Raw genomic sequence first — 15,460 nt, 5'->3', positions numbered from 1 at the left:
GCAAAGCGACTTGAGTCACAGTGAGGAAAGTCTGTCTCTATAAGAGCAGACTCTGCGTGGATGCAGCCCAGACAGAAAATGCAGCTCTCATGCTTGTCTCTCGCACAAGGAAAACTTACAGAACGACATCTTGAAAAAGACGTGAACGCTTAAGTGACTCTTTTAAATATTATGATACATTTATATCACACAAATACAACTGCTTTTTAAAAGGACACTATACACCTGTCAACATGCTGTGGAGAATCAGGTTGCTGAGGTCCTTTCACCAGCGAAGCGTCAAACAGCGAGGCGGAGAGACGTTTGCCGGAGCACTGCAGGGGGGGCGGAGTCTTCTCGCTGTCGTGAAGATTCCGTCCGCTGACTTGAGTGTATTGATGGCGAAGGGTAGAGGGCTTCAAGACGAGATGATCGCTGTCTTGAAGCAAAGGTTTTTATAGTGGTCAGTTTCGCGCCAAAACAGGCGGGGCTCAAACACCATAGCCAATATTTAAATATTGGCATTATTATAGAGAGGTTTCAAATAGGTTGTGTATGAAGGCACTCTCCCAACTAAACTGACAAGAAAAACTTGTTAAAAGCTACATTTTGTTCATTTTTGAAATTCAAAACCTGCATTGACACCATTTCAATTAATTGAAAGATTAAATTGAAAGAATAATATCTGAAAGTCTGGTTTATTATAACATCAAAAAAGGTGATGAGACCTATAAACAGTTTCAGTAAGTTAACACCAACCCTAAAGTCAAGTACATGTTTGTACAATATCCAAATAATGTGCCATTTATAAAATAAAACCTGTTGCTTTATTCATTGTTATTTTGCATTAGAAAAAAAAAAAAAGAAAAAAAAAGCTCTTTAGTTTGTGAGAGGCATGTCAACGTTGAATGGCAGTGTTGACAATGGAATATCTGGCTTATCAGAATAGTTATATTAACACTTTTTATTTTTATATAGACATTTTGTAACATGTTCCCTAAAAACCCAGATCACAAAAATTGCAACAGACGGCCATATCTACTGTGCAAATATACTGAAAAATGGTGTGCAAAATGAGAATAATTCAAATAAGGCAAGGCAAAATTAGATCCCCACACAAATCGATAAACAGACCCAACACAAATTCATGGGAACAAACAGAAACAGCATTTTAGATCAAAGACTTGTTTGTGCTAACACAGAAAATAAACACCCAAAAATTACCAAAATAGGAAAGAAAAAGGTCATAAACTTGGCAACATCAGACCAGTTTAAAAGTAAAATTTTAAGTAAATTCACTGACTGATGAACACAAAGCTTGGAGACTGATCACAGACATGGCAACATGCTGTCAAGTTTGAAGAGAGAGATTAAAAAAGTGAGCTTCTAGCATGGTGGGAGACCCGGCTCCCCATCTGGGAGTCCCAGATGGCAAGCCCGTAACATCCCTTTGCAGCTCGATGACAGGTATCCTTAGTAGGCTGCAAAGCCTTGTTAATTTGGCATTTTGTTAATGAAGGCATTTAGTTTGGCTTGGCCCTCCAGAGACCAGAGAATTGTTTTTTTTATAGACGAGCGAGGACCGGCTTCTGGGTAGGAATTTTACCTCCTGTGGGACAGAGAAAAATATGATAAAGATGAGTGTAGCTGGAAAATAGAATACAAACCCTTGCAATACAAATGCCATAGCAATACATCATAGCATCACAAAAACAACTGGGTTAAGAGTCTTCTGTGTGAGAAAATATAAAAATGTACTTTAGTTTACTTTCTTTTCAATATCACCTTGGTATCCAGTCAGTATGTGCAGCGAAATGGCATGTTGTGACAAAAGCGCCCATTATTGTCAATGGACTGTTTACACTGGAAGCACCTGATGGATATCAATTTCCAGTGGGCTTGTATATCAAAGTACGATTTAAAAATTACTGTTTATATATATATATATATATATATATATATATATACACACACACACACACACACACACACACACTCACCTAAAGGATTATTAGGAACACCTGTTCAATTTCTCATTAATGCAATTATCTAATCAACCAATCACATGGCAGTTGCTTCAATGCATTTAGGGGTGTGGTCCTGGTCAAGACAATCTCCTGAACTCCAAAATGAATGTCAGAATGGGAAAGAAAGGTGATTTAAGCAATTTTGAGCGTGGCATGGTTGTTGGTTCCAGACGGGCCGGTCTGAGTATTTCACAATCTGCTCAGTTACTGGGATTTTCACGCACAACCATTTCTAGGGTTTACAAAGAATGGTGTGAAAAGGGAAAAACATCCAGTATGCGGCAGTCCTGTTGGCGAAAATGCCTTGTTGATGCTAGAGGTCAGAGGAGAATGGGCCAACTGATTCAAGCTGACAGAAGAGCAACTTTGCCTGAAATAACCACTCGTTACAACCGAGGTATGCAGCAAAGCATTTGTGAAGCCACAACACGCACAACCTTGAGGCGGATGGGCTACAACAGCAGAAGACCCCACCGGGTACCACTCATCTCCACTACAAATAGGAAAAAGAGGCTACAATTTGCAAGAGCTCACCAAAATTGGACAGTTGAAGACTGGAAAAATGTTGCCTGGTCTGATGAGTCTCGATTTCTGTTGAGACATTCAGATGGTAGAGTCAGAATTTGGCGTAAACAGAATGAGAACATGGATCCATCATGCCTTGTTACCACTGTGCAGGCTGGTGGTGGTGGTGTAATGGTGTGGGGGATGTTTTCTTGGCACGCTTTAGGCCCCTTAGTGCCAATTGGGCATCGTTTAAATGCCACGGCCTACCTGAGCATTGTTTCTGACCATGTCCATCCCTTTATGGCCACCATGTACCCATCCTCTGATGGCTACTTCCAGCAGGATAATGCACCATGTCACAAAGCTCGAATCATTTCAAATTGGTTTCTTGAACATGACAATGAGTTCACTGTACTAAAATGGCCCCCACAGTCACCAGATCTCAACCCAATAGAGCATCTTTGGGATGTGGTGGAACGGGAGCTTTGTGCCCTGGATGTGCATCCCACAAATCTTCATCAACTGCAAGATGCTATCCTATCAATATGGGCCAACATTTCTAAAGAATGCTTTCAGCACCTTGTTGAATCAATGCCACATAGAATTAAGGCAGTTCTGAAGGCGAAAGGGGGTCAAACACAGTATTAGTATGGTGTTCCTAATAATCCTTTAGGTGAGTGTATATACACACATACATACATACATACATACACACACCCTTAGACCTTTGGAAAGATGTATAATTTGTTAACATTAATTACATTTATAGACAGTAAATAATATATTAAATGTAAGCAGAGTGATGTCACCACCGTGTGCAGGGGGATTGCGTTCCAACAGCTTGACTTCTCTCCGGTTAGTTTGATAGAAAGGCTTTGTAATGGCGAAATAGGGGCAATAACTTCCTGTTCAATACAAAACCAGGGAGGAGCTCGCTCAGGTGGGAGTGACCAATGAGCCAAATGTCTGAGACCGAATGTATAAAAAAAATCTTGGGTAGGCCTAGCCCACCTTTATCAATTGGCCCATGTAATTTACTGAAATGTAATCTGGGACATTTACCATTCCAAATGAAGGACTTCGCTATGCTATCAAATTGCTTGAAATAAGAGAGGTAGACATCTATAGGGAGAGATTGTAGCAGGTAGTTACATTTTTTTAATACAATTCATTTGAATTAAAAATAACCTTAAGCTCAGTGGTCAAGATGCTGGCTACCCCTCCTGGAGTTGACTGGTTCGAATCCCAGGGCCTGCTGAGTGACTCCAGCCAGATCTCCTAAGCAACCAAATTGGCCCGGTTGTTAGGGACAGTAGAGTCACATGGGGTAAACTCCTCGTGGTTGCTATAATGTGGTTCATTCTTGGTGGGGCACGTGGTGAGTTTAGTGTGCATGCCGCGGTGGGTGGTGTGAAGCCTCCACACGCGTTATGTCTCAGTGGCAATGCGCTCAACAAGTCACGTGATAAGATGCGTGGGTTTGACTGTCTCGGATGCAGAGGTCATGACCACGAGGACGTAAAAGCGCATTGGGCATTCCAAATTGGGTGAAAAATCACCCCCCACACACACACACAAAAGGGTAAAAACTAACCAACTAATTTTCAGAGAAAACACCCAAATATTTATGCCCTGTTTGGCCCAGCTGAAAAGCTGTTACACTGTCAGAGCCAAAGCTTTGGATTTAGACCAATCCTCTGAGAACTTAGAAAACTAAATAATTCTGTGGAGGCAAGGCACAGATCTAGTGGGGTCAGAGACGAATAATAATATATCATCAGTGTAAAGAAAAAGCTTATGCGCCATACTTCCCGCCACCATCCCTGGAAAATCATCTTCTCTTCTTATCGCCGCTGCTAATGGCTCCAGGGCAAGACAGAACAATAATGGCGAAAGAGGTAAAACCCTACAGGGTGCCCCTATCCAGCGTAAAATAATCTGAAATTAATCCATTTGTTTGTACCGCCGTTACCGGGTGTCTATAAAAGTAACTTAATCCACCCAGTAAAAGTATTTCCGAACCCGTACATTCCCAAAATCGTACAAAATAATCCCATTCTACCATATCAAATGTCTTTTCGCTGTCAAGCGAGATGGCAACCAGAGTCTGCTCATTCGCCACTGCCCACGTGACATTAATGAAACGCCTAATGTTTTCAGAAAAGTTGCAACACCGAATAAACCCCACCTGATCTATATGTATAAGAGATGTCATAACTTAATCAGTTAGCAAACAATTTACAATATATTTACGTCTAGCTGGATCAGGGAAATTTGACTAACTCTTACATTCGCTTGGATATTTGTCCTTTTGCTTGGAGCATTGCCTGGCTCGGAAGTTTTGTTTTGGCAAATTCTACACTGTGCTCCAACATGGTCTACATTGTTAAAATACAAACAAATGCTACTGTGCTTCAGACTCATTTTCCACTTTCCAGCTGTTGTTTTCACAGCTGTCCTTCCTCTCTCTCCTCGGCTGCCAAGTGTGTGACTGTGTTTGAGTAAGTGGGCTTCGCCCTCCCTCACGCATCTTTGGTTCATTGGTTGACACATTCCGTGTCTGATTGACAGGAACAACAGGTGAGGCCGTTAGTCAGAACGAATGTGTGCACTTGAGCATTTAGGCCTATATTATTTTATTTCTTTTTTCATTCTTTGAATTTGTTAATTCTATTCATTTAAACCTTTTGATTATTCATATCTTAATTTCTTTTATATTTTTATAAATAGATTCGGGTCTTCTGATATGCAAGCCGGCTCCAAACGTTCACCTACAAGAGCTGGCTCTTAGAGCCGACATGTTCGCGAAAGACCCATCGCTACCGATGAGAAGTGATTGACAAGGAAGCACGCGTTGTTTACCAAAGGAAACCGGCGAAAAGTAGCGAGTAGTTTTAGCTATACTGTAGATTTGTATTAAAGATATGTATCTTAAAATGGTGTTCATGCATCTATCCAGTTATTCCAATCATCCATTCATGGCAGCAAACCACTCTCAGCCTCTGTTGGCATTACCTCGCATTTCCTGCATGAGCACCACCACGTCTCCCGTACTCTCCGTCTACCAGATTCTTTTGTTTGTGCCGCTGCTGCAGCCTCCTCCATCTTCCGGAGTTCCTGCTTGGTGTACTCCAGTTCAATCAAATAGGACTGGGCAAAAAAAACCCTCTTCATTTATAGCAAAATCCTCTGACAATATTCTTTAAAAATCCACGTTGTTGTCTTCTAATTCGTGACTGGTGTTTTGATTTGCTCTATCCTCTGCGCTTCTGCGTTTGTCACTTCTCACCGGAGTTTTCACTACGCCAACGTCATATGCCGGAACTCGACTCTCTTGTGAACAAGCAGACGGTCGTTATCGGAAGCCAGTGATTATAGTTTATAAGGTTGTAAATATGGATATTGCCCTTACAAAAATGCTTCGCTTCAGATGGCCTTTATTAACCCCCTGGAGGCTTATGGATTACTTTTTTGATGGATGGATGCACTTTTTTGGGCTTCAAAATCTAAGGAACCATTCACTTCCATTACAAAGCTTGGAAGAGCCAGGGTATTTTTAAATATAACTTTGATTGTGTTTGGCTGAAAGAAGAAAGTCATATACACCTAGGATGGCTTCAGTGTGAGTAAATTATGGGATAATTTTCATTTTTGGGTGAACTAACCCTTTAAAAGGAGGTATTTTCCTGCAATCTTAGAACCTCTTCTTAATATTTTTAACTTCTCGCTATCCTTAGGACATGTCCCAATAAACTTTAAAATGGCAGTTATCTAACTGCTTATTATGAAGCCAACTTAGTCCTGGAGAGCTGGCTAATTAGACCAATTTCAAATCTCCCTTTATGTTGAAAATACTACAAAAAGTATCAAAGAAATAGTATATACTAGAATACTAGAAAAAGTATTCATAACAGTACAGAGACTGCACTTAGAGTTACAAATGACTTGCTTTTATCATCTGATTGAGGCTGCATTTCAGTTCTAGTGCTTTTAGATCTTAGTGCTGCATTCGACACGATAGATCATGACATTCTCTTGAATAGGTTAGAGAATTATGTTGGCATTTGTGGAGATGCATTAGCATGGTTTAGGTCCTATTTAGCGGACCGCTACCACTTTGTCCATGTAAATGAGGAATTGTCAAACCAAACAAAAGTATGGAGTGCCACAGGGATCAGATTTAGGGCCTCTTCTTTTCTACTTGTATATGCTTCCCCTGGGAAATATTATCAGGAATCATGGAATAAGTTTCCAGTTATGCAGACGATACCCAACTTTACATTTCTTCAAAACCTGATGAGATTTCACAATTCTCCAAATTAGCAGTATATCATCAATGAAATAAAAGATTGGATGGCCAGAAATTTCCTTAAACTAAATTCTGACAAAACAGAGGTAATAATTATTGGAACAAAAACCTCTATAAACAAGCCGCTAAAATATAATTTGACTCTCGATGGATGTACTGTTACATCATCTTCAACAGCAAAGAACTTGGGTGTTATATTTGATACCAATCTGTCCTTTGAAAATAAAATTACCAATGTTTGTAGAACCGCATTCTTCCACCTAAGAAATATTACTAAATTACGACATATGCTCTCTGTTGCTTATGCCGAAAAACTAATTAATGCGTTTATGACCTCAAGACTAGATTATTGTAATGCATTACTGGGAGGATGTCCAGCAAGATCAATAAATAAACTTCAATTGGTTAAAAATGCAGCAGCCAGAGTGCTAACGAGAACCAAGAAATATGATCATATTAGGCCCATTTTATCGTTGTTACATTGGCTACCGGTACATTTTGTATTAATTAAAAAATTCTGTTAACTACGTACAAAGCTTTGAAGTAGCATGGTAGAAGGTTACTTAAGTAACCTTCTACCATGCTATATTCCATCAAGTTCATTATGATCGCTGATCACTGATGTTCCCAGCCAAATTGAGAATAGATGGCCGCAAAATATTTACATGCTCACAGCAAGCGATGTCCTTCATGAAGTCAATTGAATTAGTAAGTCAGTGTGCGATGCTCTCTATGCAGTTAAGTGGGCATGACTCACTGAACATTCACTTGACTGTCCGAGGAAACAGAGCGTCACCTTAGTTTCTTTTTGTGCTGGTTCCTGGAGTTTGTTTTGTAGAATAACACTCCTTCGGGACAGTTTGTGGATGAATCTGTACGTTCTTTGTGCTTATACCTCCTATTGGTTGGAGTTTGTTCTGTGTAACATTTCTTGGAAAATATTGGAGGGATTAAAGCATCTATTCCACTCATGTAACAGCCACGTGAGCCTGACTCTGAACATTCACTTGACTGTCCGACTGTCACCTTAGTTTCTTTTTGTGCTGGTTCCGCCTAGCGGCTGGATTTTGTTTTGTGGAGGAACACACCTTTGGAACAGTTATGTGGATGAATCGACACATTCTACACCTGTTTTTTAGATTATTTTCTGTTGTGTAATTCTGTCTCACAAAATTTGTATAGAAGTACCGGACTTGAGCAATCTGATGGCAAAGTTGTTGCGGGGCTCTCGTGTACATGGACTGTTTAGGATATTAATGCGCACATTTTTCTTTTTTCTGTTTGTATGGTTCTGGGGGAAGACTTTAATCTATTGATGGACTCAGTGCTTGATCATAGTGAAGCAAAAGTGTAAGCCCCCTAAAGCAACATCTTGGTCTTACAGATATTGGGATACTTTTGGTCTCCCATCTGGTAGGGACTATACATTTTTTTCATCAGTCCATAAGATTTATTCTAGATAGATTTTTTATTTTTATCCAAGTCCCTCATTTCATCTGATGCTGATGGTGAGTTTAGAGGTGTTCCCACATAATTAGAAAAAGAAGTCATATAGTTGGTGCTTTAATGTATCCCTTTTACAAAATCCTGAATTCCAACAAATGCTAAAGGCTGAAAATAATGTCTATATAAAGACCAACTGGTCCTCATTATCCTCTGTGGGCATGGCTTGGGAGGCACTCAAGGTGGTTCTTAGGGGGATCATACAGTATGCCTCATTCACCAAAAAATCCAAAGCATGAGAACGTGGAGTTGGTAGGGAATATTAAAAGTACAGAGGCAGAGCTGAAGCTCCAAATTATATCTGATGGCCTCAGAGAATTTATCCGATTGAAATACAGATATAATAATATTTTGTCGCGGAAGGTGAAGTTTTGGCTATTCAGGGCAAGAGAGTCATATTTTGAGTCGGTGGACAAAGCAGGGAACTTTAGGCTAGATATATAAAGCAGAGAGTGTCTTTTTCTACCAATCCCTCAGTGAAATCTGCTGGTAATGAAATATTTACCTCAGCCATTGATATTAATAATGCTTAAGAATTTGATCTTGATCTCTATAGTTCCACATCTTCGTCTACTGATGAAGACATTAGAAACTTTGTGGAATCATTAGAACTCCCTAAAATTACGAATGAGCAAAAATATTATCTTGATTCTGAGATAACTTTGGGAGCAGCTTAGCAAGGTAATTAAGGCCATGGCTTTGCCGCTGAGATTTTTAGATCTTATGCTACAGAACTGCCTTTACTTTTGTTAGACGTTTATACAGAATCATTATAGAATGGAAAGCTTCCACCAACAATGACAAGCCCGGATCAGTCTGATTCTTAAAAGGACAAAGATCCAAGCAAGTGTAAGTGTTACAGTCCACTTTCCCTGATCCAGCTAGATGTTAAAAAAATATGGTCAAAATTTCTGGCTAACCAATTAAGTTATGACATCTCTTATACATATAGGTAAGGTGGGGTTAATTCGGGGCCACAGCTCTCAACTTGACACCAAAAAGGCATTTGATATGGTAGAATGGTATTATCTTTAAGATTTTGGAAATATACAGGTTCAGGAATAGTTTTATTGGTTGGATTAAGTTACTTTATAGACACCCATTAGCGGTGGTACAAACAAATGGATTAATTTCAGATTATTTGATTCTGGATAGGGGCACCCGGCAGGGTCGCCCTCTTCCCTTTAATGTTCTGTCTTGCACTGGAACCATTAGCAGCCATGATAAGAAGGGAAGATGATTTTCCAGGGGTGGTGGAGGAAGGTGTGGCGCATAAGCTTTTGCTTTACGCAGATGATATTTTATTATTGATCATGCCTTGCCTCCATAGAATTATTCATTCCTTTTCCAAGTTCTTAGGAACAGAGTCAAATGTTCTAAATCCAAAGATTTGTCTCTGACAGCGTGCTGCCCGGTAACTGCTTTCCAGCTAGGTGCCTTCCATTGGCCCAAACAGAGCATTAAATATTTGGGCATATTATTCTCAGCAAATTTGTCTGATTTATTTGGAGTTAATTTTGACCCCTTAAAAAAAGGTTTGAGCAATGTGGGCAAGTGGGCTTCATTAATTGTACATATGATTGGGAAGGTTAATGTTATTAAAATTAATTGTATTCCAAAATGTAACTACCTGTTACAATCTCTTCCTGTAGATATCCCCCTCTATTTCAAGCAATTTGATAGCATAGCGAAGTCCTTCTTTTGGAATGGTAGGCATCCTAAATTACATTTTAATAAGTTACATAGGCCGATTGTTATAGGTGGGCTTGGCGTCCCCAAGATTTTGTTTTACAATTATGCATTCGGGGGGTTACTGTGACCCATATGAGAGTGGAGTGTTGAGATCTTTTGAAAATTTGGTTCAACATATTGGGATTCCCAGATCTCAGATCTATAGGTATTAACAGCTGCGCCACCTGCTCTGTATTGTTTTTGGGAGTAGCACACACCCCTAAAGTGGCAGATACTCTGGGAGAGGTATTTACTGCATCAGTGTATTACTCCCTGCTAATTCAGAGTCTGGGGGTTGGAGTTTTAACTTCTATTAAGAAATTATGGGAGAAAGATTTAAACTTGGTATTGGAGGAGGGAATGTGGGCTAAGATTCTAAAAAACTTAGTCTGCATCTAGAGATTCAATTCAAGATTTTACATAGATTCTATTGGACCCCCTCTAGATTGTATAGGCTTGGTTTTAAAGACACACCCAATTGCTGTGTTGCCAATCAGAAGTTGGAGACACAACTCATGCCTTTTGGGGGTGTGTTAAGATCCAAGAATTTTGGTTGAAGGTTCAGAGTTGCATTACATTTTGGGCACTCAAATTTTACTTTGCCCCAGACTTGATGGTGATGGGGCGGTCATAAATTTGGGGGATAAACACACAAAAAATTAGGATCTGACCAGTTTCATGATTGGCAGACAAATTATTTTAAGAGGATGAAGTGGATCGCCTTCATTTCCGGAGTGGTGTGCATAGATGGGGAGGGTGACAGATTTTGAGGAGGTGGCAAGTAGAAGGCTGGGGTTTGGGGACTTGTTTGTTGGGAAGTGGGGCTGTTATTTGATGTTTTTGGGGTACTCTCAGGGAGGGGATGTGGAGAGAGAAGTTTAGTTGAATTATGTATGTTTATTATATTTTATTTATTTTGTGTGTGTGTGTGTGTGTGTGTGTGTGTGTGTGTGTGTGTGTGTGTGTGTGTGTGTGTGTGTGTATTATGATATGTGACCACAGGGGTGTTCGTTGGGGGTGATATTAGTGGGGGTTAAATGTTAAATGTTGATTAGATGTGTATGTGTTTTTCTCTGTTGTGTATTTTTGAATCAATAAAAAATGTAAATTAAAAAAAACAAAATGATAGTGAAAATTTACGTTGGAGGTAAAAAAAAAAAATACAAAAATTCACAAAAAATATAATAATAATTTAAGAGAGTTATGAACAAGGTATTTGATACCAACATACCAAACCACTGCAAGAGAAAACATATTTGCGCATTTGGACTTTTGACTCCAACTCCTATTGATAATGGGATATAGCCCTTGAGACATCTTCCCTGTCTGACAACTAGCCCTCATCTCCCCTATATAATAATAAGCAATATATTCAAATGACAAGAAATGGCATTATGACCAAGAAGTGCATGTTTTAATCATACAGTTTTAAGAGAATATGACATCACTCTTACCCAGCATATCCACCAACGAGTTTACAGCGGTCTTGTTCACCTTCAAAATCACCTGATCTCTGTGAGTGAGAGGTCACATAAGTTAGAAAACCACAAAAACAAGTTAAACATTTCAAATGCACATCTGTACAAGATATATTGATATCTTACTCTTTGACTTTCCTCACAACTTTGAGCTTCAGTAGAGCTGCTAGAGCATTCTTTTGTAGGTCTGAGGATAACACTTCATAACACTTCAGATGCCCTGATACCATGACGACAAACAAAGAGAAAACACAAGAATCAAACTCAAGCATTAGGAGCAGTAGAGTTTAACAGCAGCCTGGAAGTACCATACCCCAAGTAGCTCCTGCTTTATTTTGAATTTAATTTATTTGTCTGGTAAGATTTACATTTTCTTTTAAAAAGACTTTTACCCCTAAGAAAATAACTTTCGACAAATCTATAAGGTGACAGTGGCCTTGAAAAAGCTGTTATATTCAACATAGAGAGGGTTGCCCCCTCATGGTGACCATGTTGAGATCACATGACCAGCTGATTACTACTCAGCTGATCTCTGCAACTCTCCTATTATGAGACAATTTTGGTTGTGGAATAAATGTAATTTGTGAATAGTCACTATTGATTAATTGTGGGTGGGATGTATGACTGTGAATACAGTATTTCTACAGTGGCATCAGTTACTGAAAACCAAGCCTAGACATAATCAGGATCATAATCAGGATTTCAGGGGAAAATCGGTGGCATTCATTTAAATATTGTAAAACGTGTAAAAACCTGCCGTAAACCTTTGCTGTTGCTTAATGCTGCATCCACACTGATGTGTCATCATACAGTCAAAGACAACTATTGTATCAGCCAGCCAATCATAAAAAGAAATGAGCTTGGTGCACCTTTAACTAAAATGTGGACTGTCATAGCCTGGATTGCTAGGCGGAATGACAGTATTTAATGTGTGACAATAATAAGATGAAATTAAATTACTTTTTAACATATAAATTAAATTGTAACATTAAATTAACTGGAATATCCAAAATTAGGTATCACTCAATGTTTTTTTTTTTTTTTTTTAAATAACACTTTGATGCATTTCCAAAAATAACTATTATAATGTTTACCATTATCCTGATATATACTGTATTATTCATACTGTGAAATACGAATGTGTTCACACTGCCCACACCTACATTCAATCTTATAATTGAATAATACTGTCAGGTCACCCAAACCATACTGCAATATAACAAAAAATTTAGTTCTATCAAATTTCAACCAAGAACCACTTAAAACTCTTTGACACCCAGTAGTGTTGGGTAATGTTACTTTTAAAAGTAACTTGGTAGAATATTGAGTTAATCACTGAAAAAAGTAACAAAAAAGCAAATTAATTTAAAAGTTAATTGTTATGGAAAGTCATGCGTTACAATACTTATGCAATATTTTGGTTACATTTTTCTCACAGCCACCTTCTCTTCTATTATGCAATGCATTCCATAGAAATAAGCCATGCATTGCATACAAGAGACATTGCAGGTCAGTAATTCTAGCTACTGTACAACACTCATATCAAAACAACATAGTAAACAAATAGATATTTAGAAAGTAGGTCTTCACATCATATTTTTAATAAAGAATCAATAACATGAATATGCTTGATTTGTTTTTCCATCAACATGGTAGCCAATATGAATAATGACCAGTACATAAAGCAGCAAAGTCCAACATTGGAACCTGCATCATCCATGTCATCATGTACTGTGCCCATCGACAATGTCAGTCAACTTAACCCTCTGGGGTCGACGGACGCGCTGGCGAGTCCTGCTGGATATTTTCGTCATTACAGCAGAAACAATTTAAAATACTACATCATTTTTGGTTAAGACATCATTAGACACTATAAAGGGTCTACTTTTATTTGTGTACACTCACAACAACAACAAAATCTTGTGCTTTTGTAAAATAAAGAAAATAAAAAGGGTGAGCTTTCAGCAGTCTCTGTGTTCACGAGCATATTTCAGAAACATGTCACAAAAATGAACTGAAACTCTGCGAATACTTATCACACAAACATGAAACATATGTCTAGAGAAAGCTTAAATTGTCTACTTTTAAATAAAACAATTCAAATTTAAAACAAATATTCTCCTGCAATGCAATGTACAGTTTTTACTAGGCTATCTAATTATCTGTAATGTGATCCCACCCACCAGCAGAGCGCGCCATTCATACGCTAATGTGCTGAGACGATCAATGCAAATGTACACGCCCCCGACTCTGAGGTTTAATGTAAACACAACACAACTCAACTTTTCTGCATGTTTGTAACGATACACAGGCGACTGTGAGGTTTGATTTAAACACATTTAATTCATTTTTCTTCGCGTTTGCAACTATACACAGACAAGAAAGCTCCAGGATATTATGGAAGAGTTCACATTTTCCTCAGAAGAAGAGCGGGACTCCAATGAACGTTTAAAGCAGGTATATAAATTGTATGCTGTATATTATAAATATGATATGTAATATGATATAAAATTATATGAATGTTTACATTATTTTTAAATAGCGTTTATGCTGCCTCATTATCATCAACAAAGCTTGTGCTTGCAAATATGTGTTCAGGTGTAAATGAGTAAAATGTACTTTAAATATGCCCATATTATAAAATCAGCATATTATAAAGATTTCTGAAGGATCATGTGACACTGAAGACTGCAGTAATGATGCTGAAAATTCAGCTTTGATCACAAATTGCATTTTACAATATTTTTAAATAGAAAACTGTTCTTTTAAATTGTAAAAATTTCATGTTGTTTCTGTATTTTGGATCAAATAAATCCAGTCTTGGTGAGCAGAAGAGACTTTTTTTAACGGTAGTGTAGGTCTAAAATTAAGTAAAGTCTTTATGTAAAGAAAATATATAGTCAGATTACTTCTTTTAACTTAAAACTTGATTTGGATCATTAAGTCTCCTCACATTTATTCTCTATCCCTCATTGATAGGCCCAGGGGAGGGTCTTTGTCTTCTCAGGTGTAAATCACTTCCATATTCATGATCGTTCACGCCTCCTCGCACATTATCTTTCAACACTAAAATTGTCTTACAAAAGTTAAATTACTATATTGTTTTGTATGAATGAGTGATCAGGATGGTTTTCACATCATTTTGTAGCAAAAACTCTAGGCTAAAGTTGAGAAAGTATCCAGTTCTCAAAAGTCTTGTGGACAAATGTTTAGTATCTGTTATATGACCTTATTTCAGTGACTTAAAATTTTAGTTTTTTCAAAACTAAATATAGTTTGTGCTGAATACAGTGTTATCAGACTTTAGCCATTAGTATGTTTTTAAGCAACTGAAAAAAAGCACAAATGTCAAGACATGTCAAAACTACTCCATGGCCCAAAATACCCTCAGACCCCAGAGGGTTAAGATGTTTTGTCATGATAGTGGGGAATGCCACCCTAACATTTTCGAGGAATGTGTCCGATAATAATAAAATATATTTAACTTAAGTCATTTCAATGCACGCTTGTTTTGAGTTGATCCACAGTGCGTACAGACGCCATTGGTTGATCGCATACAACTTCAAAAGGTGCGTGTTGAATGGAACTTTAATGGAATCGTTTTTAATGCTACCAAAATGTCATACAAACATATGTTTTCATGAATTGTTTCTATATAAAATATAGAATCTTTTTAGAAACAAAGTTTTTTTCTCTGCGTACACAAATGATGTAGAATGTAGCTCGGAGCCACTAATCCAGAGTCAGCTTTTCTCAACCCATTCTCCCAGTTACGGGGAGCTGTAACACGGCGCAGTTCGGCTGCATTAGTCAGTGAATTGAGCGAGTATTTCACCCTGTGTATCATTTTGTGACCAGTGGAATACTAGTCTTATAATCCCTCTGGCTAAACACATTTACAGATTTTTTTTTATGCAGTGTGTATT

General features: G+C 38.2%; 1 protein-coding gene across 2 annotated transcripts in view; it reads right to left on the bottom strand.

Annotated features, from left to right (window-relative positions):
* Window positions 1-384: 384 nt before the first annotated feature.
* gnpat (glyceronephosphate O-acyltransferase) overlaps window positions 385-15,460 on the bottom strand; it is a 120,049-nt gene continuing 104,973 nt past the window's right edge. The window contains exons 14-16 of one of the 2 annotated variants that reach the window (XM_052095509.1): window positions 11,661-11,754; window positions 11,511-11,569; window positions 385-1,588 (exon numbers count right to left, since the gene is read on the bottom strand). In XM_052095509.1, coding sequence (XP_051951469.1) covers window positions 1,545-1,588; window positions 11,511-11,569; window positions 11,661-11,754 — 197 coding nt within the window. In that variant the 3' untranslated portion in view covers window positions 385-1,544. The remainder of the gene's footprint in view (window positions 1,589-11,510; window positions 11,570-11,660; window positions 11,755-15,460) is intronic. The other variant, XM_052095507.1, reaches the window with a different exon arrangement.

The sequence above is a fragment of the Xyrauchen texanus genome, chromosome 28 (assembly GCF_025860055.1).
Source record: "Xyrauchen texanus isolate HMW12.3.18 chromosome 28, RBS_HiC_50CHRs, whole genome shotgun sequence".
Classification (NCBI taxonomy): Eukaryota; Metazoa; Chordata; class Actinopteri; order Cypriniformes; family Catostomidae; genus Xyrauchen; species Xyrauchen texanus.
The sequence above is the reverse complement of the archived record's forward strand: the minus strand, read 5'-3'. Positions and strand labels throughout refer to the sequence as shown.